This window comes from Sus scrofa, chromosome 9, assembly GCF_054392235.1.
Source record: "Sus scrofa isolate SSC_HxYL_T2T_F1_AM1 chromosome 9, Sscrofa_HxYL_maternal_Yorkshire_Landrace_v2.0, whole genome shotgun sequence".
NCBI lineage: Eukaryota > Metazoa > Chordata > Mammalia > Artiodactyla > Suidae > Sus > Sus scrofa.
The window spans coordinates 11,454,659-11,481,445 of NC_139391.1; the positions used below are offsets into that span (position 1 = coordinate 11,454,659).

General features: G+C 38.7%; 1 protein-coding gene across 29 annotated transcripts in view; it reads right to left on the reverse strand.

Annotated features, from left to right (window-relative positions):
• Positions 1 to 21,694, reverse strand: part of LOC100524885 (glycerophosphodiester phosphodiesterase domain-containing protein 4-like) — a 116,687-nt gene extending 94,993 nt beyond the window's left edge. For 4 of the 29 annotated variants that reach the window (XR_014814742.1, XM_084975334.1, XM_084975332.1 and 1 more), the window contains exons 1-2: positions 21,580 to 21,681; positions 10,657 to 10,760 (exon numbers count right to left, since the gene is read on the reverse strand). Coding sequence is in view for 4 of the 29 variants with exons in the window: in XM_084975325.1 (XP_084831451.1) it covers positions 10,657 to 10,760; positions 13,835 to 14,017 (287 nt within the window). In the remaining 25 variants the exon portion in view is untranslated. Of the gene's footprint in view, positions 1 to 10,656; positions 10,761 to 13,834; positions 14,039 to 20,937; positions 21,145 to 21,579 lie in introns of those variants that run through there. The other 25 variants (XR_014814743.1, XM_084975344.1, XM_084975331.1 and 22 more) reach the window with 18 other exon arrangements.
• Between the last annotated feature and the right edge of the window lie 5,093 nt (positions 21,695 to 26,787).

The window sequence follows — 26,787 nt, forward strand, 5'->3', positions numbered from 1 at the left end:
GCTGCAGCATAGGTTGCAGATGTGGCTCAGATCCAGTGTTGCTGTGTATGCTGCAGGTGCAGCCATGAAAAAAAAATGGGAAGACTATTTGATAGGCATTTTTCCAAAGAATCCATACGGATGGCCAACAGGGACATGAAAAGATGCTCAATATCACTAATCACCAGGGAAATGTAAATCAAAACCACAACAAGATATCACCTCATGCCTGTCAGAATGGCTGTTATCAAAAGGACAACAAACAGAAAGTGTTGGCAAGGATGTAGAGAAAAAGGAACACTTGTACAGTGTTGGTGGGAATGTAAATTGTCATAAGCAGGATGGAAAACAGCATGGATATTACTCAAAAAATTAAAAACAGACTATAATCCAATCCAATAATTCCATCACAGTATTTTCCTGAGGAAAACAAAAACACTAATTCAAAAACATACATGTATACCTATAGTCATTGCAGCATTACTTATAATAGCCAAGATATGGAAGCAACCTGTGTTCACCAATAGCGAATGGTGAAGAAGAAGATGAATATATATAAAATGGAATATTATTCATTCATAAAAAGAATGAACTTTTGCCACTTGCGACATCATGGATGGACAAAGATGGTATTATGGTATATGAAATAAGTCAGAGAGGGGAAGACAAATACTTCATGGTTTCACTTATGCATGGAAACTAAAAAATAAAACAAGTGGACAGACATAACTAAACAGAGATAGTATCATATATACAGAAAACAAATCAATGTTGCCAGAGGGGAGTGGGTGAGGGGAGGAGAGAAGTAGGTATGGGTGATTAAGAGGCACAGTTTTCACTTACACAATAAATGTGTCATGGGCATGTAATGCACAGTGTGGGAAATAAACTCAATAATAATGCAATCTCTCTAAATGGTGACACAACAACTAGATTTATCTTGATGACCATTTTGAAATATATAGAAATAGCAGATCGCTATATTTGTACCAGGGAATAACAGTGTTGTAGGTCAATTACACTTCAAAATCAAACAATCACTGAAAAGAGACTAGATTTGTGGTTACCAGTGGTGGAGGCTGGAGGAGGGGGAATTGGTGAAGGCAGTCAAAAGGTACAAACTTAACGTTATAAGAAAAATAAGTACTAGGGATGTAATATACAACATAAATATAATTAACACTGCTGTAGGTTATATATGAAAATTGTAAATAGAGTAAATTCTAAGAGTTCTCCTCAGAAGTAACACTTCTATTTCTTTAATTTTGTGTCCATAGGAAATGATGGATGGTCACTGAATTTATTGTGGAAATCACTTCACAATGTATGTAAGTCAAATCATTCTTTTGTAAACCTTAAATTTATAGAGTGCTGTATGTCTGTTTAATAAGTGGTGCTGGGAAAACTGGACAGCCACATGGAAAAGAATGAAATTAGAACACTCCCTAACACCATACACAAAAATAAACTCCAAATGGATTAAAGACCTAGATAGAAGACCAGACACTATAAAATTCTTGGAGGAAAACATAGGCCAAACACTGTCCGACAAAAACAACAGCAACATCTTCCCAGATCCACCTCTTAGAGTAATGAGAGTAAAAACAAAAATACACAAATGGGACCTAATCAAACTTAAAAGTTTCTTCACAGCAAAGGAAACCCTAAACAAAACAAAAAGACAAACCACAGAATGGGAGAAAATATTTGCAAATGAAGTGACTGACAAGGGATTAATCTCCAAAATTTATAAACACCTTTTGCAGCTCCATACCAAAAAATAACAACCCCGTCAAAAAATGGGCAGAAGATCTAAATAGACAGTTCCCCAAAGAAGACATACAGATGGCCAATAAACACGTGAAAAGATGTTCAACATCACTCATTATTAGAGAAATGCAAATCAAAACCACTATGAGGTACCACCTGACACCAGCCAGTATGGCCATCATCCAAAAGTCTACAAACAGTAAGTGCTGGAGAGGGTGTGGAGAAAAAGGAAGCCTATTACACTGTTGGTGGGATTGTAAATTGGTGCAACCACTGTGGAAAACAGTATGGAGATTCCTCGGAAACAAAAAATAGAACTACTGTTTGATCCAGCAATCCCACACTGGGGCATCTATCCAGAGAAAACCATGACTCAAAAAGACACGTACTCCAGTGTTCACTGCAGCACTATTCGCAATAGCCAAGACATGGAAACAGCCTAAATGTCCATCGAAAGAGGAGTGGATCAAGAAGATGTGGTACATATACACAATGGAATATTACTCAGCCATGGTACTAAGGAAAGAAATAACAGTATCTGCAGCAACATGGATGGCCCTAGAAATTATCATGCTAAGTGAAGTCAGTCATACAATGAGACACCAACATCAAATGCTTTCACTGGCATGTGGAATCTGAAAAAAGGACAGAATGAACTTCTTTGCAGAGCAGATACTGACTCACAGACTTTGAAAAACTTCTGGTTTCCAAAGGAGACGGTTCAGGGGGTGGGGGGCATGCGCTGGGGTTGTGGGATGGAAATCCTATAAAACTGGATTGTGATGATCATTGTACAACTATAAATGCAATAAAATTCATTGAAAACAAAATAAAATAATAAAGTGAAACTGGACAAAAAAAAATAGAGTGCTGTATGTCAATTATTATCTCAATAAAACTGGAAGTCCCTGCAGGTATGTTATATATAAAAGTTGTTAAGAGATAAAATGCCAAGTTCTCATCAGAAGGAAAAACTTTTTCTATTTCTTTAATTGTGTATCTCTATGAAATGATGTTCAATAAATTTACTGTGGTAATAATTTCATCATGTATGTAAGTCAAATCATATTGCTGTATACCTTAATTTTATACATAGCTATATGTCAGTTATATCTCAATAAAACTAGAAGGAAAAAAAAGAGCCTAGAAATAAATTCACACATATATCATCAATTTATTTACAGGAAATGAGCCAGAAGTCAAAAATTTATAACGAGGAAAGAACGGTATCTTTGATAAATGGTTCTGAGAAATATGAACAGCTAGAAACATACAAAAACATACAAAAAACACATACAAAAACATCAACTCTAATGGATAAAAGACTTGAACATAAAATCTGATGTAAAATTCCTAGAAGAAAACATAGGTGGAAGGAGCTGGATCAAGATGGCAGAGGAGTAAGATGTGGCACTCACCTTCTTCCACCAACACATTTAAAAAAACTCTGTGTAGAATGATTCACATGGGATACAAAAGACCTTAGACCTCAAGAAAGGGTGAGAAACCCTACACATAACTGGGCAGAAGAAAAAATAGAGAAGAGAATAAAAAGGAATCAGGGTGGGACCACCACTCCTGAGAGGGATCTGTGGAAGAGGAAAGCAATCTGTGCCATTAGAGGCACATAACTGCCAGGGAGTACGACCAAGATGGAGGAGGAACCTCAATTCCCAGGTAGAAAGGGAAGCAGCAGGACAGAGGAAGGCAAAACAGAGGGAGAACTGTACAGACCATTGGTACCACTGCCCGGGACACCACTGCCTGGTACACCACAGCCTGAGACATTTAGGAGGGGGCTGGGTGCTGAGACTCAGGCTCTGGAGGTCAATTCTGGGGAGAGGACTAGAGTTGGCTGTATGGAGACAACCTGAGGGGGCTAGGGAGTGGTGTGCCATGGGCTGGGGAGAGGAACACCACAGCCCAGAGAGTGCAGGAGGAGGTTTGGGACTGCAGGAGAAGCAAGACACCATTGTTGGGAAGGTTGAGAGGAGGGGAGGCAGGAGCCATAGGAACATCTTTCTCTGCACATGTGCAGGCTCTCAGGGGGTGTGGCCACCTCTTGCACACAAGCTGTGGGAAGTGGGTGCAAAACTCCTCAGCCATCTTGGACGTCAGAGGTGGGCATGGCCTGCCACCACTAGGGGTCCTTTGAACAGCACCACCTGCAGCCCCAGTCACCTCAGGGGTCCCTGCCAAGGATGAGACTGCAACTGAGTACCACCCATTCCCTGTGAAAATACACGCCCCAGAGTTGCTGCTGCCAAAGGTGCTAGGTGCTGGATCCACCTCCCTGAGGGTCACTGCCACTGCCCAGGGCCCTGCAACCAGAAGCAGCCTATACCACCACCTCCCCTCAGGTTCTTGCCACTGTCAAGGACCCAGGAACCAGGCACTGGCTACTGCCTCCATCTCCCTGGAAGCACATACAGGCTATACAATGGCACACCCCCTATCAAGGGGATAACAGGATGTACACACTGAGGAAAGAGACAGCAAGCATCGAAACCAAGAGAGGACCTCACTCAAAAAAAAAAAGCCCTCATAAGCCACCCAGAAGTGCTCCTGTATATAAACAGCCTTCCAAGACCACAGTAGATAATTGTTTTCCCTAAACTCACAGAATAAAAAAAAATAAGCAAAATGAAGAAGCACAGAAACCATGCCCAGTTAAAGGAACAGAATTCCACTAAAGGAACAAACAATGAAACAGACCTCTGCAGTCTAACAGACACCAAGTTCAAAAAGGAGGTCATGAAAATACTGAAGGGACTAAGAGCAGATTTGGACAGTAAAGCAGATTACTCTAGAAAGGAACTAGAAACGATTAGGAGGAGCCAAGAAAAATTAGAAAATTCATTTGCAGATATGCCAGCTAAGTTAAAGGAACTGAAGAGCAGAATGAATAATGGAAATTACCTAATCAGGACAGTAGACAGAAAATCAAATGAAAAAACATGATAGCAATATAAGAGATCTATGGAATGATATAAAGTGGGCCAAGCTACCCATAAGGATTCCAGAAGGAGAAGAGAAAGAAGGGGGATTGAAAAAATATTTGAAGAATTTATAGCTGAAAACTCCCAAACCTAAAGGAAACATTTCAAAATACAGGAAACACAGAAGGCCCCCAACAAGGTGAACCCAAACAGACCCATGCCAAGACATATTATCATAAAAATGGCAAAAGTTAAAGGTAAGGAGAGGATTCTAAAGACAGCAAGAGAAAAACAAAGAATTAACTATAAGGGAATCCTCATAAGGTTATCAGCTGATTTCTCTATAAAAACACTAAAAGCCAGAAGAGAGTGGAAAAATATATTCAAAGTTCTAAAAGGGAAAAATTTGCAGCCTAGATTACTCTACCCAGCAAGATTATCATTTAAAATAGAAGGAGAAATAGAGAATTTCTCCAACAAACAAAAATTAAAAGAATACAATGAGTTTAGCAATACTAAACTCATTCTAAAAGAGATACTGAAAGGTCTCCTCTAAATAGGAAAGAAATAAGAAGATATAAGATGGAGGAAATAACAATCAGAAAGTAATCACTTAAATAAGCCAGTATACAGATCAAAAAGAAAAAAAATTTGTCAAAGTGATGATAAACAAAGGGAACAGAAAAGGATAAACACAAAGATGTAAAAAAGGACAACAAAATCATAAAATATAGAGAAGGAGAGTAAGAAAATCTAGACTTTTTTTTTAGAATATGTTTGAGCCTATATGACTATCAGGCTAAAGCAAGCGGATCTAGGAAGGGGTTAAAAAAAGGGAAACCATAAATCAAAAACAAACAATACATTCACAAAAACTAAAAAGAAGAGGACACAAGCTTAAAATAAAAGGAAATCATCCAAGCAAAAAAGAACAAAGGAGAAACATAGAATCAACTGGGAAATAAGGTATAAGATGTCAATAAAAACATTTTTATCAATAATTACCTTAAATGTCAATGGACCAAACGCTCCAAACAAAAGACATGGAGTGGCAGACTGGATAATAAACAAGAGTGCATTATGCTTCCTACAAGAGACTTACCTTGAGGTAAAGGACACATAAATTGAAAGTGAGGGGATGGAAAAAGATACTTCATGTCAATGGAAATGATAGGAAAAGCGGGAGTTGCAATATGCATATCAGACATAATAGGCTTCAAAAGAAAGGCCATAAAGAAGATAAGAAAGGACATTATTTAATGATAAGTATTAATTCAAGAAGAGGTTATTACATGGGTCAAAATATATGCCCCTAACAGAGGAGCACCCAAATACATACAAAAAAACCTAACAGACATAAAAGGAGAAATTGATGGGAATACAACAATAGCAGGTGACTGTAACACCCCACTCACATCAAATGACAGATCCACCAGACAGAAAATCAGTAAGGCAACAGAGATCCTAAATGACACAACAGAACAGTTAGACTTGTTATTTTCAGTACATTACATTAAAAAAAACCCAGAATATATATTCTTTTCACGTGCACATGGAACATTCTCTAGGACTGACCGCATACTGGGGCACAAAACTAACCTCAACAAATTTAAGAGTACAGAAATAATTCCAAGCATCTTCTCTGACCACAATGGCATGAAACTAGAAATCAACCACAGGAAAAGAAATGAGAAAAACTAACTACATGGAGACTAAACAACATGTTTACTAAAAAAACCAATGACTTGACAAGGAAATCTAAAAGGAAATTAAAAAATACCTGAGACAAATGCCAGTGAAAACACAACCATTCAAGATCTATGGTATGCCTCAAAAACAGTTCTTAGAAGGAAATTCAAAGTGATACAGGCCTTCCTCACAAAAGAAAAATCTCAAACCAACAACCTAAACCTTCACCTAAAAGAATTAGAAATAGGACAACAAACAAAACCTAAAGTCAGCAGAAGGAAGGAACTCATAAAGATCAGAGAGGAAATCAATAAAATTGAGATACACACACACACAAATACAAATAGTCAATAAACCAAGAACTGATTCTTTGAACGGGCAAACAAAATTGACCAAGCTCTGGCCAGTCTCACCAAGAAGAAGAAAGAGAGAATCCAAATAAGCAAAAATGAAAAATCTCAATGGATACTGCAGACATACCAAAAACCATAAAAGAATACTATGAGCAATTATATGCCAACAAATTTGACAATCTAGAAGATATGACAACTTTCTAAAGACACACAGCCCACTAAAAACTGAATTAAGAAGAAGTAGATAATTTGAATAGACAGATCACTTTCGTTTCTACGAAATTGAGTATGTAATAAAAACACTCCCTACAAATAAAAGTCCAGGACCAGATGGCGTCACAGGCAAATTCTACCAAACATACAAAGAGGAACTTTTACCATTCTTACTTAAAATTTTTCCATAAGATTGAAGAAGTAACACTCCCAAAGAGTTCTATGAACCCACCATCATCCTCATACCAAAACGAGATAAAGATACTACCAAAAAAGAAAATTACAGGCCACTATCTTTGATCAATATAGAAGTAAAAATTCTCAATAAAATTTTAGCCAGTGGAATCCAACAACATACAAAAATATCATATGCCACCACCAAGTGAGATTTATCCCAATTTCACAAGGATGGTTCAACATATACAAATCAATGTCACACACCACATTAGCAAAAGTAAAAAACCACATCATCATCTCAATAGATGCAGAAAAAGCATTTGACAATCCAACATCCATTCATGATAAAAACTCTTACCAAAGTGGGTATAGAAGGACTATACCTTAACGTAATAAAAGCCATTTATGACAAACCCACAGCAAATATAATACCCCACAGAGAAAAGCTTTTGAAAGCCTTCCCACTAAAGTCTGTAGAAGCAATGCCGAGTAGTTATGTTGTGAGCCACACGGGAAGTCCTTCCCACTAAAGTCTGGAACAAGACAAGGATGCCCACTCTCACCACTGTTATTCAACATATTATTGGAAGTCCTAGCCATAGCAATCAGACAAACAAAATAAATAAAAGATATCCAAATTGGAAGAGAAGAGGTAAAACTCTCAGTGTATGAAGATGACATGATACTATATATAGAAAACCTTAAGGATTCTACACAAAAACTACTTGACCTGATCAACAAATTTAGCCAAGTAGCAGGATACAAAATTAACACCTGGAAATCAGTTGCATTTCTGTATATTAAAAATGAAATCTTAGAAAAGAAACATAAAAAATATCTTTTAAAATTGCACCCCTAAAAACTGAATGCCTAGGAATAAACCTGACCAAGCAGGTTAGAGACTTATATACTAAGAACTATAAAACATTAATCAAGGAAATTAAAGAGGATTCAAAGAAATGAAAAGATATTCCACGCTCCTGGATTGGAAGAATTAATATTTTAAAAATGGCCATATTACCCAAAGCAATCTAGAGATTCAACGCAATCTCTATCAAATTACACATGACATTTTTCATAGAACTAGAGATAACAATCCAAAAATACATAAAGAACCATAAAAGACCCATAATTGCTAAAGCAATCCTGAGGGGAAAAAAACCAAGCAGGAGGCATAACTCTCTTAGACTTCAGAGAGTATTATAAAGCAACAATAATCAAGGCTGTGGTACTGGTACAACACAATACGGACCAATGGAAGAGAAAAGAGAGCCCAGAAATAAATCCAGACACCTATGGTCAATTAATTTTTCACAATGGAGGCAAGGATATAAAATGGGAAAAAGTCCCTTCAGCAAGTGGTGCCAGGAAAATTGGACAGCTATATGTAAATCAATGAAACTAGAACACACCCTCACACTGTGTAAAAAAATTAAACTCTAAATGGCTTAAAGACAAATATAAGACAAGACACTGTAAAACTCTTAGAAGAGAACACAGATAAAACAGTCTCTGACATCAATCATACAAATGTTTTCTTAAGTCACTTTCCCAAGGCAATAGAAATAAAAACAAAATTAAATAAATGGGACCTAATGAAACTTACAAGTTTCTGAACAGCCAAGGAAATGATAAAAAAAAGCAAAACAAAAAGACAACCTACAGAATGGGAGGAAATAGTTGCAAATGATGCAACTGGCAAGGGCTTAATCTTTAAAATATACAAACAACTTACACAACTCAAGAGCAAAAAAACCAACGACCCAATTGAAAAATGGACAAAAGACCTAAATAGACATTTCTCTAAAGAAGACATGCAAATGTCCAGTAGCATATGAAAATATGCTCAACATCATGAATTATTAGAGAAATGCAAATCAAAACTAAACTAAGGTACCACCTCCCACTTGTGAGAATGGCCATCATCAATAAGCCTACACATAACAAATGCTGGAGAAGGCGTAGAGAAAACGGAATCCTCCTACACTGCTGGTGGGAATGTAACTTAGTACAAACACTAAGGAAAAGAGAATGGAGGTACCTCAGAAAACTAAGTATAGAACTACCATGTGACCAGCAATTCCACTGCTGGGGATTTATTTGCAGAAAACTTTCATTCAAAATATACATACATCCCTATGTTCACTGCAATACTATTCACAATAGCCAAGACATGGGAACAACCTAAATGTCCATCAACAGATGAATGGATTAGGAAGATGTGGTACATATACACAATGGAATACTACTCAGCCATAAAAAGAATAAACTATTGCTATTTCCAGCAACAGAGATGCAAGTAGAGATTCTCATATTAAGTGAATTAGGTCAAAAGAGAAAGACAAGTACCATAAGATTTCACTTACATGTGGTATCTAAAACATGGTGACAGATGAACCTACTTACAGAACAGAAACATACAGACATGGAGAAGAGACTTGTGTTTGCCAAGGGGGAGAGAGAGGGAATGCTACAGACTGGGAGTTTGGGATTACAATTAGAATGGATAAACTATGAGGTCCTGCTGTAGAGCAAAGGGAAATATATTCAATCACTTGTGATAGAATATAATAGAATATAATATGAGAAAAAGAAAAAAGAATTTATGTGTATGTATATGTACAACTGGGCCACTGTGCTATACAGAAGAAACTGACAGAATATTGTAAATCAAGTCAATTTGAATTAAAAATTAAAAAACATAGGTGGTAAGTTCACTGACATCAGTCTTGGTGATGATTTTTTTTTTGGATCTAACATCAAAAGCAAAAGCAAACTAAGCTAAAAACAAGTAGGACTACATCAAACTAAAAAGATTTGTACAGCAAAGGAAATAATCAACAAAATAAAAAGGCAGCCTACCAAATGGGAGAAATATGTGCAAATCATAATACGGCTTAAGAGTTAATACCTAAAATATATGAAGAATGGATACAACTTCATAGTAATAAAAACAATATGAATAAAATTAGGTAGACGATCTGAATAGACATTTTTTTCCAAAGAAGACATCCAAATGGCCAACAGGTACACAAAAAGGTCCTCAACATCACTAATCATTAGGGAAATGCAAATCAAAACTACAAAGAGGTATCACCTCACACTTGTTAGAATGGCTATTAATAAAAACACAGGATATTACAAGTGTTCACAAAAATGTGCAGAAAAGCAAATGCCTGCGCACCATTGGCAGGAATGTAAATTGGTATAGTCACTCAAGAAAACAATGTGGAGATCCCTCAAAGAGTAAAAACTGAACTACCATATGATTCAGCAATTCTACTTCTGGGTATTTGTCTGAGAGAAGCAAAAGCACTAGCTCAAAAAGATGTCTGTACCCCCCACTCACATTCACTGTAGGACTATTTACAATAGCCAAAACATGCAAACAACCTCCCACCCACCAGCTGAAGAAAACCCAATTTTGTCTACCCTCCCTCTTATGCCACCAGATCTTTTCAGCCCGAGGTCAGATCCATGCGGCTACTACACCAAAGAGCCCTTACACATGTGAAAACACAAAAAGTGAAACTCACCAGTCAAAGCCATTGTGTTCGTTTGAGGTCTCTATCCAGGTGAACAGCAAAAGCACAGTCAGGCAAAACGCAGCAAAGAGCCACGGGTAAAAGAGTTGATCTATCTGGGAAGAGAAAGAAGGACGTCTAACTTAGCTCCATTTACCCAGGGTACCTTGGCAACATCTGTATATATTTGCCAAAAGTCTGCATAGTTGTAGTGCACTCTGAAGTGACCACTGCATTCTTTTTACCCCTATGGAATTCTGTATAAGTGTATTTATGACATTACACTGAACTGGAATTACATATTTATACGTCTCTATCTGATGTGACAGCTTCTTGAGGAAAAGAACTTCCCTACCTTACATTTCTATGAACTGTCAATATCTATCATACTTCCTTAAACGGAGGTGGCTCTCAACAATCACCTGTTGAATCCATCCACTTCATCGTGGACCAAATGTCTGTTCATTCACTGAGTAATCCATTCACCATTCATCAGTTCATTTCGTCACTTACCTACCCATATTTTGGGGAGGGGAGCAAGTCAAGGGAATAAACCACTTTTTTTTTTTGAGTCACTAATTTGCATCAGTACAGTGCTAGAGATTTCACGTAACTACATTTGCTCTATTTCTCAATACAGTCATATAAGTTAGGTATTCTTAACCTCGTTTTGCAGAAGAACTAAATATCAAAGAGGTAAAGTAACTGACTCAAGGTCACAGGGCCAAGAAGTGGCAGGGGCACTGCCCAGACCTGTAAACCCAAAGCCCATAAGGAGGACACTTTTATAGAGAAGGTGTACGACCTGTGCCTTTGAGACAACCCCCCTGACAGAAAATTGTATCACAAACCAACCAAGCCAGAGGTTGTCAAACCCTTCCCAGGAACATTGAATGAGAAATATCACCTATTTGGGATGCTGCTTCCAATCTGTTAAAAATGGATAAAATAGGAGTTCCCGTTGTGGTGCAGCGGAAACAAATCTGACTACTATCCATGAGGATGCGGGTTTGATCCCTGGCCTATCCAAGTGGGTTGGAGATTCAGTGTTGCCCTGAGCTGTGCCCACAGATGCAGCTCAGATCCTGAGTTGCTCTTGCTGTGCTGTAGGCTGACAGTTGTAGCTCTGATTCGACCCTTAGCCTGGGAACTTTCATATGCCGCCTGTGTGGCCCTTTATTAAAAAAAAAAAGCAAAATAAAAAAAAATGGATAGAATAATTCTGCCCTGTATAAATTATGGAGTTATAAAAGACTAAGGCAATAAAATGGAAAACATAGAAAGAATACTCAAAAAGAGACATTGCAGGTATTAAGGCATTAAGTTACCACCTCCTAAATGTAGGAAGCTGAAGAGACCAGGATTTGACTAGATTTATACTCACTCACTACAAAAAACATGGTGGACTTTAAAAAAATATGTATCAGATAAAGTCACTCCCCTGCTCACAACCCTCTCAGGACTTTCTACTGCACTAGAATATCATCCAAAATGCCTGCCTTGGCGCAAAGGTCCTACGTGATCAACCCTTGCCCATCTCTGACCTCACCCCTTTCTACACACTGATCCATTTCTGAACCCCAGCCACACTGGCCTCCTTTCTGTTTCTAGAACATGATCAAATCTGTGCCCGCTTCAAGAGCTTTGAACTTCTTGGTTCCTCTACCTGGAATATTTTTGCCCCCAGATGAACACAAGGCTGGCTCCACCTCTTTAAGAAACCACACACATGACACTGTTTCAAAGAGGTCTTCTCTAATCACTCTCCCATCCACCTAACACATTTTCCTATGTATTATCTTCAAAGCTCCTATCACTATGTGAAACCACCTTTCTTCATGCCTGTTTATTTCCTAACTCATCCCACTAGAATGTAAGACGCAGGAGGGGCAGAGACCTTAGGGGTCTTATCCATGGTGATACTCATTCAATCAACTTGTTAAATAAATCAGCTTCCTTATTTTGATTCTCATTGTTGCCACTCTTATTCAAAAACTTTCAAAGCCTCTCCACTGTTTACAGGATAAAGTTCAAATATTTTAATTTGACATCAAGATGCTTCATAATTTCACTAAATCATTCTTTTCCAACTCGATCACTTACCATTTATTACCTTATGTATCTGTAAATTCAACATTCAAAATGTATTTTCCCCTAAACACACCACTGTGCTTCTTCATCTACGGACATTCACCACCTCACTCCCACTCCCCAGAACTCCTTACACCATCATTCCTGTCTGTGCAAGAGCATATCCACAAGTCAGTGACTCCAAGAACAGGAGCAATAATAGCTAACATTTACGGAGTGCTCATGGTGAGCTGAGCCCAATTCTACCTCTTCTTTTCCCACAACAAACCCCAGTGGTGGATACTGTTGTTACCACCTCTATTATTCTAAGGGGGAATCAATCACTGGAATGTTAGGTAACTTTCCTGAGGTCCCACAGTGGTAAAGCTCTAATTTGGAGATAGTGGTAAAGCCATAACCTGAATCCAGGCAGTCTTTCCCCAGAACACAGATGTTTGCTCTTTTGCTATATGCTATACTCCTTCCCCTGTGTAGAAATAGGGCCTGAAGAATTATTTAGAAATCTTGAGATTTATGTAGTTTAACTTCCTAGCTGTAGAGTGTCTCAGAGATATCACATAAACCTAGACCAAAGGCCGAGATGGAACTGGGACCAAAACATACTCCCAAGCTCTGGTCCAGGGATTTTTCTGCTATACCACAATGCCTCCAATGTCACCTTCCCCATGGAGCCCCCCTTTACCTTTCCCCATATATTCTTCTGTAAACACTCTTGTGACTTACTACATCACCCCTAAGTAATATGTATCTTTTTATTCCCCATAATATGGCAGAAGTCAAATTCTTAAAACCACACAACACCAGTTCCAGCTCCCTCACTAGCTTCATTTCCCATTCACATCATCTGCTCCGTCTAAAGTAAACTTTATACCAAGTCTTACGACTCCTCCTTCAACACCATTTCTTCCGCCATCCCCTATTCTTTACCTATCCTATTCTTGGCACCTTTCACCTTCTAAATAAAGTTATTTCCAGTCCTTCCATTACACACTGATTCATGCGTGTGTGCACAGACACACACACAATCATAGCATTCCTCTTAATGCCCATGTTCCCCTTATCTAAGAAAGTGTGGTCTGGCTCCTTCCCATCTGTTTACCAAAGAGCAGCAGCAAAGTGGACGTCTAGGTTTTTTCTGTTTGGCTTCCCACTCACAGCTGTAGCAGCCAGAAAGGTAAGTAATATAGCAATCGTAGTTGAAGTTGCGTTCAATCCATGAATTAAACTCTCTCCATCTTCCTGTCTCCTGGGGCTCAGTCTCAATCTTGTTAATGTTATCCATTGTTCACTTTTTTTTTTTTTGCTGGAATGGTAAATAAAACAGTCATAGTCCAGCACTTTCAAATGTTTCCTACCCCACCATTCTACAGAAAATTCCATCAAAATAGATGGATTTTTCAAGAGTGTTTAATCTAGGATAACATGCTAGATTTGGGGTAGAAGAGTAGGGTTTCACTCTACCTTTTCCATCTACTAGTTGAGTATTTATTGCAGGTTTGCATCATTCAGTGTTCTGTTTTCTCACCCCTGAAATGGTACCATATTCTCTGTCCTAGCCAACTAACAGATACTAAAAACATCAAGTTAGATAATAGATATGAATGTGTTTTAAAAACTGTAGGATGCTCTTGAAGTAACTTGAGAACTTAGCAGTGTGGTGAGGAATACGAAATACAATCCTGGATTAATGAGTTACTCGCATACACAGATGCCTACCCCTTCTCTTTCTTCTCACATATGGCTTTTTTAGAGTTAGCCTCAATTAAAAATGATGGAATATTCACGATAGAAATAGCTGAAATAAGACAAGTTTATTCTTGCTTTTGCCAACAAAAATTTTTCAGAGGCATAAAGAACAAATTATGTGGTATGTGACTTCACGATGCCATTATAACCCAGGCACCTTTCACTTTTCTCTTCCACTATAGCATGGCTTCCTTATCAGGGCCCCAAATGGCTGCTCAAGCCGTATCTACCATTCAGAATTCCAACTAGCAGGAAGAAGGAAGGAACAAAGAAGGGTGCCTCCCCTTATTTTAAGGATGTTTCAAGAAGCTGGACATGATATTTCCATGTAAGGTTTTTCTTACTAGTAACAAAGGTTTTGCTTACTAGTTAAAAAAGAAAGAGATATTGAAAGACATCCAACTGTCATACACATTTTCTCATCCCCTTGTGATAGGATGAAGTTCAGACATAGGAACTTACAAAGAATGTGTGAAATTGGTGGGGAAAAAAAAAGAAAAAAGAATTAAACCAAACAACAAAATGTCTTAAAGAATTGATCACAGGCAATAGTCTCTGCCCTGGAAACTTTCTGTTATGATACTTTGCTTTTGAGAAAGACACTCCAGTGTTGTAGCAGTTAAGAAAATAAAGTCTGAATGCCCACCTCCAGCCAAAATGAAGTAACAAGACTTTCATCGCACATTAAGTGATTTAAAAACTGCAAAATATGAAACAACATGTTTCGGAAGGCATACAATAGGCAGGGAAGGATAATAACATTCTGGAAACAGAAGTGAGTGTTATGAATGTCTCACAAGTAGGATAGATTTTCCAGGGTGAAATACCAGGTGTGTGAATGTTGAGGAGCCTGGCACCTGAGCAGAAAGAAATGGGAGTTTGGGGAGATTAGTGTCCCCATGTCTCTGACAATACTAATCAATACATGCTTTTAAAGAAATTACCCGAGGGTAGGGAAAGAACCACGCAAAACAAAGTGGTGAGTCAATCCCCAGGGCTCACAAAAGGCTGGGAATAGTTGATGTTTCTCCCAGAGCAGAAAAAAGTTGTAAGACCTGCAGCACCAGGTAGCACACTCAGATGGGTATTTCCCCAGTAGCGGGAAAAGATGAGGCCTACATTAAAGGATGCTATGGTCTGGCCAAGCAAACTTAAAGGTGAGCCTCAAAAGAATAAAAATATTTCCAAGTTACCAACTGTGTTCTGGAACAAAGATCAAGAATATGTTTTAGTAAATACAAAAAGCAGCCAATGAAGTAAAAATCACAATGCCTAGCATCCAATCAACAATTACCAGGCGCATAAAAAAGGCAAAAAAAAAAAATCACAACCCATAAATAGGAAAAAAATCAATCAGCAACTACTCAGAAAAGTCTCAGATGACATATTTACTCAGCAAGGACATTAAAGCATCATTACAATTACATCCCATATGTTCAAGACAGTAGAGGAAGGCATGGAAGATATTTTTTAAATATGTAGAGTGAACTTCTAAAGGTGAAAAATATAACATCTGAGATGAAAAATCCACTGCTAAGATTAAGAGGAGAAGAGACACTGTAGAAGAGCAGAGAACTTGAGAATTTGAAAAAAAGGAGAAACTGTGAGCTGCAGACCTAGAAGCACACTAAGGTCAATGCGACTGGAGTCGCTGAAAGTGAGGAGGGAGAAAGTGAGGGACAAAAGCAGTATCTGAAGAAATGATGGCTGGAAATTTTCCAAATGTGATGAAAACTATAAACCTACAGGCAAGTAGCACAAGTCCCAAGGAGAAGGCACATACAGAAAACTACAAAACCCATCATAATCAAGATGCCTACAAACACTGATAAAAGAGAAAAATCTAAAGAATGCCTTCTGTTGAAAAAAATGCAAAGTCAGAAAACAGTGGAGCAGTATCTTTAAATAACCGAAGAAAGAAAACAAACAAATTAAAAAAAAAAACATTTTAAACCAGAATGCAGCATTCATAAAAAGGGTTATAAAAAAAAGATAGTGAAATAAAGATCTTTTCAGACATTCAAAACTGGAGAATTTATCAACAGGTCACCCCTACCATAAGAAATGTTAAAGAAAGTCTTTCAATAAAAAAGGAAAAAGGTACCAGGTGGGAATGCACATCTAAATAAAGGAGTGAAGTGCACTGTAAACATCAAATATGTGCGTAGATATAAAAGAATGTTATAAATACATAAAATCACTTTAGAAGATAACTGAATTTTTGTAGAAAAAAAACAATCGCTTATAACAAGTGTGGAAGCAAAATGTACGACGATGATGGTTCAAAGGCCAGGGGCAGGGAAATGAAAGTGTACTGTTTGTTGTCCAGTTCCCTACTATATGCAAAGTGGCATAATATTAGTTGAAGGTAGACTAGGATAAGTTAAATATGCATACCATGAACTTTGATAAGGTGTATGTGCATAATAGGCCAAAAAAGGAGATAAAATGAAATCATAAATATTAATACTAAAAAAAGTGAAAATAAACATGGAACAGGAGAACAAACAGAAAGCAAACAGTAAATGTCAAATTTAAGCCTAAATATATCATTAATTCCTTTCACTGTAAATAGACTAAATGCTCTAATTAAATTAAAAAAAATACAAAACTGTTTAACTGGATTTAAAGAATAAACTCAACCATGTTTGCTGAGATAGAAAGTGCAAGAATAGAAAAACATAAAACTTGTATATACACCAGCATTTCATTAGGAGGGTAATGCTATGTACCAACCAAGGACGAAAACCTCAGGCATGTATAATGTAAGCATTTACTAGTTGCATGTCTGAGCTGATCAACTCTCCTTTCTGCTGATCTAGACTGGCCTAAGCTAGTATGATTGGACAATTCTGCTCCATACGCCACTCAACCAGGTTAGCCTGAGTATGTTCTCATGGTGATGGAAACTGTCCAAGAAAGCAAGTCCCAAAGTACAAGCCTATTTCAAGGTTCTGCTTCAAAGGATGTCCTCAGGTCAAAGTCAAAGGGAGAGTATGTCAAGTCATGGTAGAGGGCCCTGTAAAGTTACACGGCAAAGAGCGTGAACACAGGGAGTAATCAAAGGATGAGTGAGAACTGGGGCCAAATGACTTAAGCTACGTCACTTCATTACCAGTAGATCAACAAACCTTGAGGACAAAAACATTAGTAGAGACAAAGAAGGACATTCTGTAATAATTAAAAATGATTTTTTAAAAAAGAAAGTTCCATTTATAGCCATCCAATCATATAGCCTCTAGAGCAGAGACAAATCTATAATCATGGTAGATTTTGCGCACTTCTCCGAATAAAGACTGAAACGGGGATATAGAAAATTTTAACAACTTGATTAAAAAATTAGGCATAGTTAACATTTATAGAACACTATACTTAATAATTTCAGAATGCACATTCTTTTCTAATGAAAATGGAATACTTAAAAGTGATCATATATTGAGCTGCCCAACTGGGTTTATTTGTAAAAATAAACTTCTAAGAACTGAAACTGAAATCATGCCCCATGGGGTTAAAAAAAATCCCATCCTGAAACCACATACTGTAGGATTACTAAAAACAGGTGAGTAACAGATTCATTTTGAACTTGTGTTACTGCTCAGCAGATGAGGGAATGGTTTGTTTAAACAAAAACAAAACAAAACCCAAAACAAAAACCTGCTTGTAGCCTGCAGTTCACTGAGCAAGCTTTCCTTAATTACTTTGTTGCAAAATGGACTCTATTTTGCAATAAAATAATTCCATTAATTCCATTCCCCCAAGCTTCACATAATTTAGATCCTAGAGTCAGCTCTTGTCCAATTCGGGCTGGCTTACACCAGTTGGAACCAGCAAGCCTAAACTGGGTCTGGATAAGTGTCTGATGGGTGACCTTTTGACTTCAAAGGGCCACAAATTCTCCCCTCAGACCGTACTAAGTGTCTCTATTAGAACTTGCATCCCATGAAGAAACACCCAACTCATATGTGCCTGCACAGAACACCAATTACCTCACCTTTCCCATACCTCACCTTTTCTGACACATAAGACCACCTTGCTTCTTTATCCTATAAACATCTCAAGCCCCTCACATTTAGGGAGCTGGGTCTGAGATTTGTTCTCTGATGCAAACCTTAGCATCTTAGAGTTTGCTTCACTGCACATCAGGCTAGTGAAACTGATTCTGTAACAAATTTTGGGAGCCAGCCTGGAGATAAGTCCAGGTGGACTTTTTGTGCATGGGTCACGGCTTCCTTGCCGGTATTGAGAGCCTGTGGAGGAATCCAAGCAGCTGCCTGGTCCATTAGTTCCAAGGACCATCCCGGGATTCTCCCTGACAAGGTGCTTCTGACGTCTGATGCATTATTTTGCTTTGCAGCTAAGAATTAACTTTGGGGTCTGGAAGACAATTTGGAGTATGTAACTTCCATAAAAAGTATCTGTGCCTAAACCAACTATAATAGGAAAAAAAAAAACATTATAAAAAATAATAACCTCTAAAAAAAAAAATAAAGTACCTGTCCCTAAATTGTCCAGGTTGTGGGTTAGAGGTCAAGCTGGTGGTAATTTGGTAGAATCACAGGCTAGAGGCCCACACTAATAGGTATCATACAAAATGTTGTGGCTGCAGGGTTACTCCAAACCTGGGTTAAGGTTCTAAGGTTCTGATTACTGGTTTGTTTTGTTTTGGCCTTGTCCATCTTGTCTATGTCTGCTTGTCTTATTTATTAATAATTTGGGGGTAAGAATTTGGAATGTTTTTACTTTATATTAAAATGAAACTAGAAGGAAATGGGAAAATGTGCTTCTAAAGCTTACCAGCTACCGAACAGAAAGATACCCACTGAAATTCCATCAGGCTTCATGCACAATTGGTGTGCAGCAAACACTTGCAAGCACTTACTTAATTGGTATCCAAAGGAAATCTCACTTGAAAATGGCCATGGTAAGTGCTTTTTTTTTTTTTTTTTTGACAAAAAAACTGTTTGTTTGCATACACAGTTCGAGAAGCTGGTTTGATAAAATACCGTTTCAAAATTCTGACCCTGAGAGAACAAAAGCATTCCTTGGAAAAAGTCTGAAGTTATAAAAGTTATGATGTTTTTGAAATGCAAATACAGTCCACGTTGCCTTGAGACTAAGACCTTGGCTTAATTAGTAGAAACTAAAACTGGAAAAAAAGGTGGAGGCGAAGAGGGCTTTTAAACTCGAGTAAATTTAACTTATTCCAACTGCTATTTACAAACTAACAAGATTTATATTATAATACTTAGTTCATGACTAACTTTGAAAACGAAGCTAAGAGATCTCTGGTTACATCTTTGTGCACTTTATAAAGATGATGTATCTTTACCTCTGAATTGTTTTACTGAAATGTATTTGTGAGCTCTATTTAACTGGCTTAAAGGAAACCAAACGCCTATATAAGTTCCCTGAAATATTTTAAAAAACTAACCTGAATGCATTTTAGGTCCACATGATCTGGAAATATTTAGTACAGGTTTCAGATAACCTTTAGATTATACCACTGAACTGAATAAGAAATTAAAGAACTCTAATGCAAACCATGATGGCTTCATAAAACTGTTAACCTAATATTAAGATCAAGGATTAGGTATGTAGGATGGAGTGCATTGATGGGTATGGCTATAAATTTTATAGTTTTTAATCTGAAATACTGCTCACTTTTAATCTGTGTTTTCAGATATAGGAAAACTTTACCCTTTATAGCAACCGGGTAAATTATATCTTCCTAAGTAAAACTGAAACATTTATTTTTCCTCTCTACTTAATTCCTCCAGAATTTGGAAACACTTAGTATTTTTATTTTCATGTAAATATAGTTACTTGCATGAGTTCAATAAGAATTTGTTTTCCCTATAACAGGACACAGCTGGAAATACTGCTTAATTACCATGAGTGAATGAAATGTCCTATTTGAAGAATACATAAAATTGAACATCGCCAGACAACTTTAAAGAATTAAGGTGGACTTTATGGAACCATAAAGCTCTTGAACAAGCAAACCTCGTTAGCTTCAAAAAAAAAAATCTTGTGATATTTTCTGACTACAGTGCAATAAAGCCAGAAATCAGTAATAAAATAATTGGAAAATTCCACATTGTGGAATTAAACATATTTATTTAAAAAAAAAAACCCCGCAGGTCAAAGGAAAAGAATCAATTAAAATGAGAAAAAAAAATTGTTAATTGGCTGATGATGAACCTGTGCAAACTGGAGTGGATAGTTGCAAATACTGGCCTGTGAGATAAAGATGATGTGAGCCAAAGTTCTGTGTCTGGGAGGAAGGTAACCTGCTTGAATACCGAATAAAAAGCAGCATTTTAACCAGAATCATTATTATAACCATTTTCCACATATCTATAGATCCTTTCCTTCCACTAGCGAGCGCAGCCAAATTCACATGAAAATTCACTAATATTTAGGGAAAGACTAATAAACACAATTCTGCTTCCATACCTCTTTTCTGGTTTCCAAAACCATGCATCTAAAATTTTCCTGAAATGTCCACGGGGCTTTCTCACAGGCATCTTCAAATTAATATGCCTGAAACTGAAGCCTTGACTTTCCCTCCAAAACCTGTTTCTCTTGAGCTCAATTCCATCTTAGTAAAAAGGGCACCACTGTTCACCCACTGTTCCAGGCAAAATCCAGGCCATGCCCAGACTGAGAGAGCAAAACAAGATTTACTCTATAACCATCAAAAAACTAGATAACTGGACAAAATACATAAAACAATTACTTTCAGATGTTGAAGAGGCAGCGATAAGCACTGACCCTTAAGAAGAGAAAAAAAAAAAAAAAAAGACTGCACCCTTCACACCTGCAGGGACTTCCAGATAAGCCAAGCCCAGGCCAGCCCCCAAAACCCACCCGCCACCAGGCTGACCAGGGGCTGCGGGGCTTAGGGCCCCTGGCTTGGTTGGATACTGTGGACTGGGGACCGGCTTAGGTGGAAGCCCTTTGGTCTCGGGGTCCTCCCTCGAGCAGGTCCTTCACTTGGCACTGCCTCAGGCGTGGCTGCCAACTTGATAGTATTAATCAGCTTCCTCTTGCTGGAGATGCTTAAGGGGGAAGCACAGAGCCAGGCACAATACTTACGGTGACTGCACACCCCAAAGCTAAATGTGGAACTCAAGCTGGGTAAGACTAACGTCTCTCAAAATGGTGGCCAAGCGGAAGGAGACCCCCACCCCCACTCTTGAGGCTTGCAGGTGCGGGTGGGCGTGGTCATGGGCGTGGCCTCAGATGCCCAGTCAGACACTAAGACTGACTTTAAGGCCGACGTTCAATTTTAGCTCAGAGCACCATGCTTTAAGCGTGTTTTAAGGTATACACTGCTTTTTTTTTTTTTCTAAAAAAAATTTCCACGTAAACTTAGTTCTTATTAATCATTTAGTTTAGGCTATCTTTGTAGCCCAGTTATTCACTGACTCTCTTAACTATTTTTCTTTTTTCTTTTTACTAACCTGCTTCAAAATTGGACCTGTTTAAAAAAAAAAAAATTGGACCTGTTTTAGCTTTGTTTAATCTCTGTTACCTCCAGGCATTTCTCTAGCTCTGACCTCATTTCTGAGCTCTAGACTCTTTATCTGAATGTCCTGCTCTAGACACCCCAAACTCAATAAACCCTAACTTGAATGATCTTTCTCTTCAAATATACTCCACACCCGATACCTCCAAAATCCCTAACTAGGAGGATTTGAAACCAGTGTCTCATTCTTTTTTTTTTTTTTTTTTTTGTCTTTTTTAGGGGCATGCCCACGGCATATGGAGGTTCCCAGGCTAGGGGTGGAATCGGAGCTGTTGCTGACATAAACTAATATAACCCTCTTCCAACTAAAGAAGTTTCAGGTTCCTGCTATTAGCCGGACCTCAGCCAGCATCTGCAAATGCAACCCAGCTGAAACAGGCCTAACATCTTCCAGGGCTCAGCCAGATAATCTTTTATCCTAAAAGAGGGAGACCTATAGAGCAAAGATTTTTTTTTCTCCTAAAGCATCACCCATGGCATATGGAGGGTCCCAGGCTAAGGGTCAAATCAGAGCTACAGCTGCCAGCCTACAGCCACAGCAATGCAGGATCTAAACTGCATCTGCAACCTACACCACTGCTCACGGCAATGCTGGATCCTTAACTCACTGAGCGAGGCCGGGGATCAAACCTGCAACCTCATGGTTCCTAGTCGGATTTGTTTCTGCTGCACTAGGATGGGAACTCCTATAGCCAAGATTTTAAACACCTGCAGAAACTCTCCTCTTCCTCCACCCAGGGCTCCTCCTCCTTCTGCGTCCTAGGGAAGAGGCAGGACAAGACCATGTGGTCTAAACGCCCAGGGAACTCCCTGCGTATCACCTGGGGGAACTGGTTTCAGAGGATAACTTCAAAAGCTACCATTAATTGAGCTCTTAGCATGTGCCAGGCATGTGCTATGAATTCTGTATGTATTATTTCTCCAGCTCCTCATGCAGTACTGCAAAACAGTTATTAATATCCCCATTTTATAGGCAAGGAAACCTAAGTACTTCTTCTTAGCAATTTGCTTGACCATTCCTGAGTATCAGTGACCGGTATGACCTAAAATGATCAGACTTGCCACCTAGGCAAACCAGAAATAACTTGTAGGCCTATGAGGCAAGACCACTCTTTAAGGCAAATGAGTGAGGAAAGGCCAGGAGTCCCGAGTCTCTGGCCTTTCCTCACCACCAGTCTCTCAAGAAAACCACCAGGAAAGTTATCCTCCACCCAGTCACAGTCACGGCACAAAACCCTTGGCTCCATGACAAGCTAGACATTCTCCCTCCTAGACGTGCTCAGGATCATACATCAGCAAGGCTCAGCACTGAAGAACGGGAGCTCCAAATTCCCCTCTGCAAGATTCACTGAGCGGTATCTAGACTGGGGTCAGACAAGGGCAGAAGGCCAGGCTTCTCCGGGCCTATCCTTGTTCATGGTAAAAGTATGGGCTGGAGCTCACAGGCTAAAATGAGGCTCCCAAACCCACATTTAAGGCCCCAACGCCCAGGAAAAGCTGGGCTGCATTTACATGATCCACTTACCCTGTAACACTCGTTCTACTGTCTTTCCAGGGTGACATGTCTGCGCCTCACGACCAGACAATATTCCTACAGGCCAAAGAAAGTATCATATCTTATCAGCAAAGCCCATTAACAACTCCTGGGAAATTAACATAAAACATTGGTAATGAAATAGTCTAACCTCTTTTTTGTTCCCCTCTTTGTGCTGCTTAGTTTAGCTTCGCTCATGCAGAGGGCTTGCACTAGGCCCTCCAGACCTGAGCTCCTAGCAGGAGATGGCTGCTCCCCACACTGCAGCTCCATGAACAGCTGCTGCGTCTAGCACTGCTCATGGAGGCACTGCCTGTGATCTGGAGCTTCACAGCTCAGCAGTGCCTGCCCCTGCACGAGCTCCACTCCCTTCCGGTTTGTTGAGAAGCTTATAAAGCAGCCCCACCCAGGGCCTTTCAGGAGAGCCTGGACTCCACAGCAGGACCTCATACCTCTCCATCCTTTGATCCAAGCATCAAACTTTCCTTGGCTTCTGAACTGAACTCAGTCTCTTTCTAACGGCTTAAATGACACCAGGGAGGCGGATCCTTTCTGGGGTTTGATTCAAAAGGGTTGGTAACAAGTTCTACTCCATAGCACTTTATAACAGATTTACAATTCATAGTAATTAAAATAATCACCTTCATTTGTATTGAGCGCAAGTGATGACAAGGCACTTTCAGGTATATTAGCTCATTATAGCTTGGAAACAGCTGTGTTACAAGAAGGGCAGTGAGTATGATGCCCCTTTGATAGAAGAAACAGAGGATCCAAGAAGTTAGGTGGCCTGTCCAAGGTTACAGAGTAAGTTATAAGCAGATCTGGGGCCAGGCCTGAGGTCTTCACACTCGAGGCCCCCAGGCCCTTGTATTCTGTCACTCTGCCTGTTACAGACAGCTGCCACTCATGATGATGCTCTCTCTCCTCTCCCAGTGCATTCCAGTCTCCAAGTGACTAAGGATTTCATCTTCCATACAGTGATCACGTTTATCCACTTTTCTCCATCACTGCTTCCACCACTCTATTTCTGACATGGTTATCTGTGGTCTGAATCATTCTAACAGTAACCTGTCACCTGCATTCTGGCCTTCTCCAATGCAAACGGCAGCCAGGGTGATATATAGCCTTGCTACTCAAGGTAGCATCAGCACAGAACTACCATATGATCCAGCAATCCCACTGCTAGGCATCTATCCAGAGAAAACCATAATTCAGAAAGACACATGCACCCCAAAGTTCACTGCAGCACTTTTTACAATAGCTAAGACATAGAAGCAACTTAAATGTCCATCAACAGAGGAATGGATAAAGAAAATATGGAATATTACATATACATAATGCAATACTACTCGGCCATGAAAAAGAATGAAATAATGCCATTTGCAGCAACATGGATGGACTTAAAGATTGTCATACTAAGTGAAGTTAGTCAAACAGTGAAAGACAAACATCATAGGATATCACTTACATGTGAAATCTAAAAAAGGAATACAAATGAACTTATTTGCAGAACAGAAATAGACTCAGACTTTGAGAAACTTAAGGTTACCAAAGGGGACAGCTGGAGGGTGAAGGATGAACTGGAGGTTTGGGACTGGTATATGCACACTGAGGTATATGGAATGACTGGCCAACTGGGACTTGTTGTATAGCCCAGAGAACTCTACCCAATATTATGTGATGATCTATGTGGGGAAAAAAATCTGAAAGAGAATGGATGTGTGTACATGTATAACTGAATCACTTTGTTGGACAACACTGTAAATCAACTAATTTCAATAAAACTTTAAAAAATGAAAAAGAAAGAATAGGTTAGCAAGCCTAGCCTAAGGCTGACAAATTTTATGAAAGAGCAATGATGGAAAAAATGTAAAAGGTATTGGCATATTATCTAGCTCTTGTTTTCATGTAATTTTCTTGTTAATTACAGCTCATAGGCATGACTAAAACATACATCTGTTCATATATACATATGTTCATATATACATATGAAGCATACATCTGTTCGTATAGACGTATGTTCATATATACATATGAAGCAGCCTCAGCATTACTTGGGAGATGGCTGGAAATGTGCAATCCCAAGCTCTAACCCAGAACTACTGAATCAGAATCTGAATTTTAATAAGATCCCAAATGATCAATGTAACTTTTACATGTGCATGTAAAATTTTGAGAATCAAGAGAATGCGAAGAGAAAACAGAGTCCAGAAGAAAATATTTGCGAAAGACATATGGTTGACCCTCCATACATTGTTCCTCATCTGAGGATTCAACCAAATGTGGATCAAAAAATTTCCCCTAAATTTCAGGAAGTTCCAAAAATCAAGACTTGAATTTGCCACACTGGAAATTATTTATATAGCATTTACATTGCATTTACAACTATTTACATAGTGCTTTCTTTTTATTAGGTATTATAAGTAACCCAGAGATGATTTAAAGTATATAGGAGGATGTGTAGGTTATATGAAAATACTATGCCATTTTATATAAGGGACTTGAATGTCCATGGATTTTGGTATCCAGAGAGGTCTCGGAAACAGTCCCCCATGGATACTAATGGAAGACTGTATCTGATAAAGGACTATTATCCAAAATATACAAACTCAGCAAGAAGGAAAAAAAAAACAACCTGATTAATAAAATGGGAAAAGACCTGAACAGACACCTTACCTAAAAGACACACAGTTGGTAAAGATGCGCATCATCATATGTCATTAAGGAACGGAAAATTACAAGAGCAGTGAGATACCACTTCACACCTGTTACAGTGGACAACATCCGGAACTGAGAGCAGCAAAGGCTGAGGAGGATGCGGAGCAACAAGAACTGTCATTCATCGCTGGTGGGAGTGCAAAATGATACAGTCCCTTCTGAAGACAGGTTGACAGTTTCCTGCAAAATTAAACATACTTTTACAATACAATCCAGCAATCATGCTCCGGGGTATTTACTCAGATGGGCTAAAAACTATGTTCACAGAAACACAGATGTTTATAGCAGCTTTATTCATGATTGCCAAACTTGGAATCAACCGAGATGTCTTCAGTAGGTGAATGAATAAACTGAGGTATATCCAGAAAGCGGAATATTATTTAGCACTAAAATGAAAGGTGCTATCAAGCTATAAAAAGACAATGACGGAGTTCCCATTGTGGCTCAGTGGTTAGGGAATCCGACTAGGAACCATGAGGTTGCGGGTTCAATCTCTGGCCTTGCTCAGCGGGTTAACGATCTG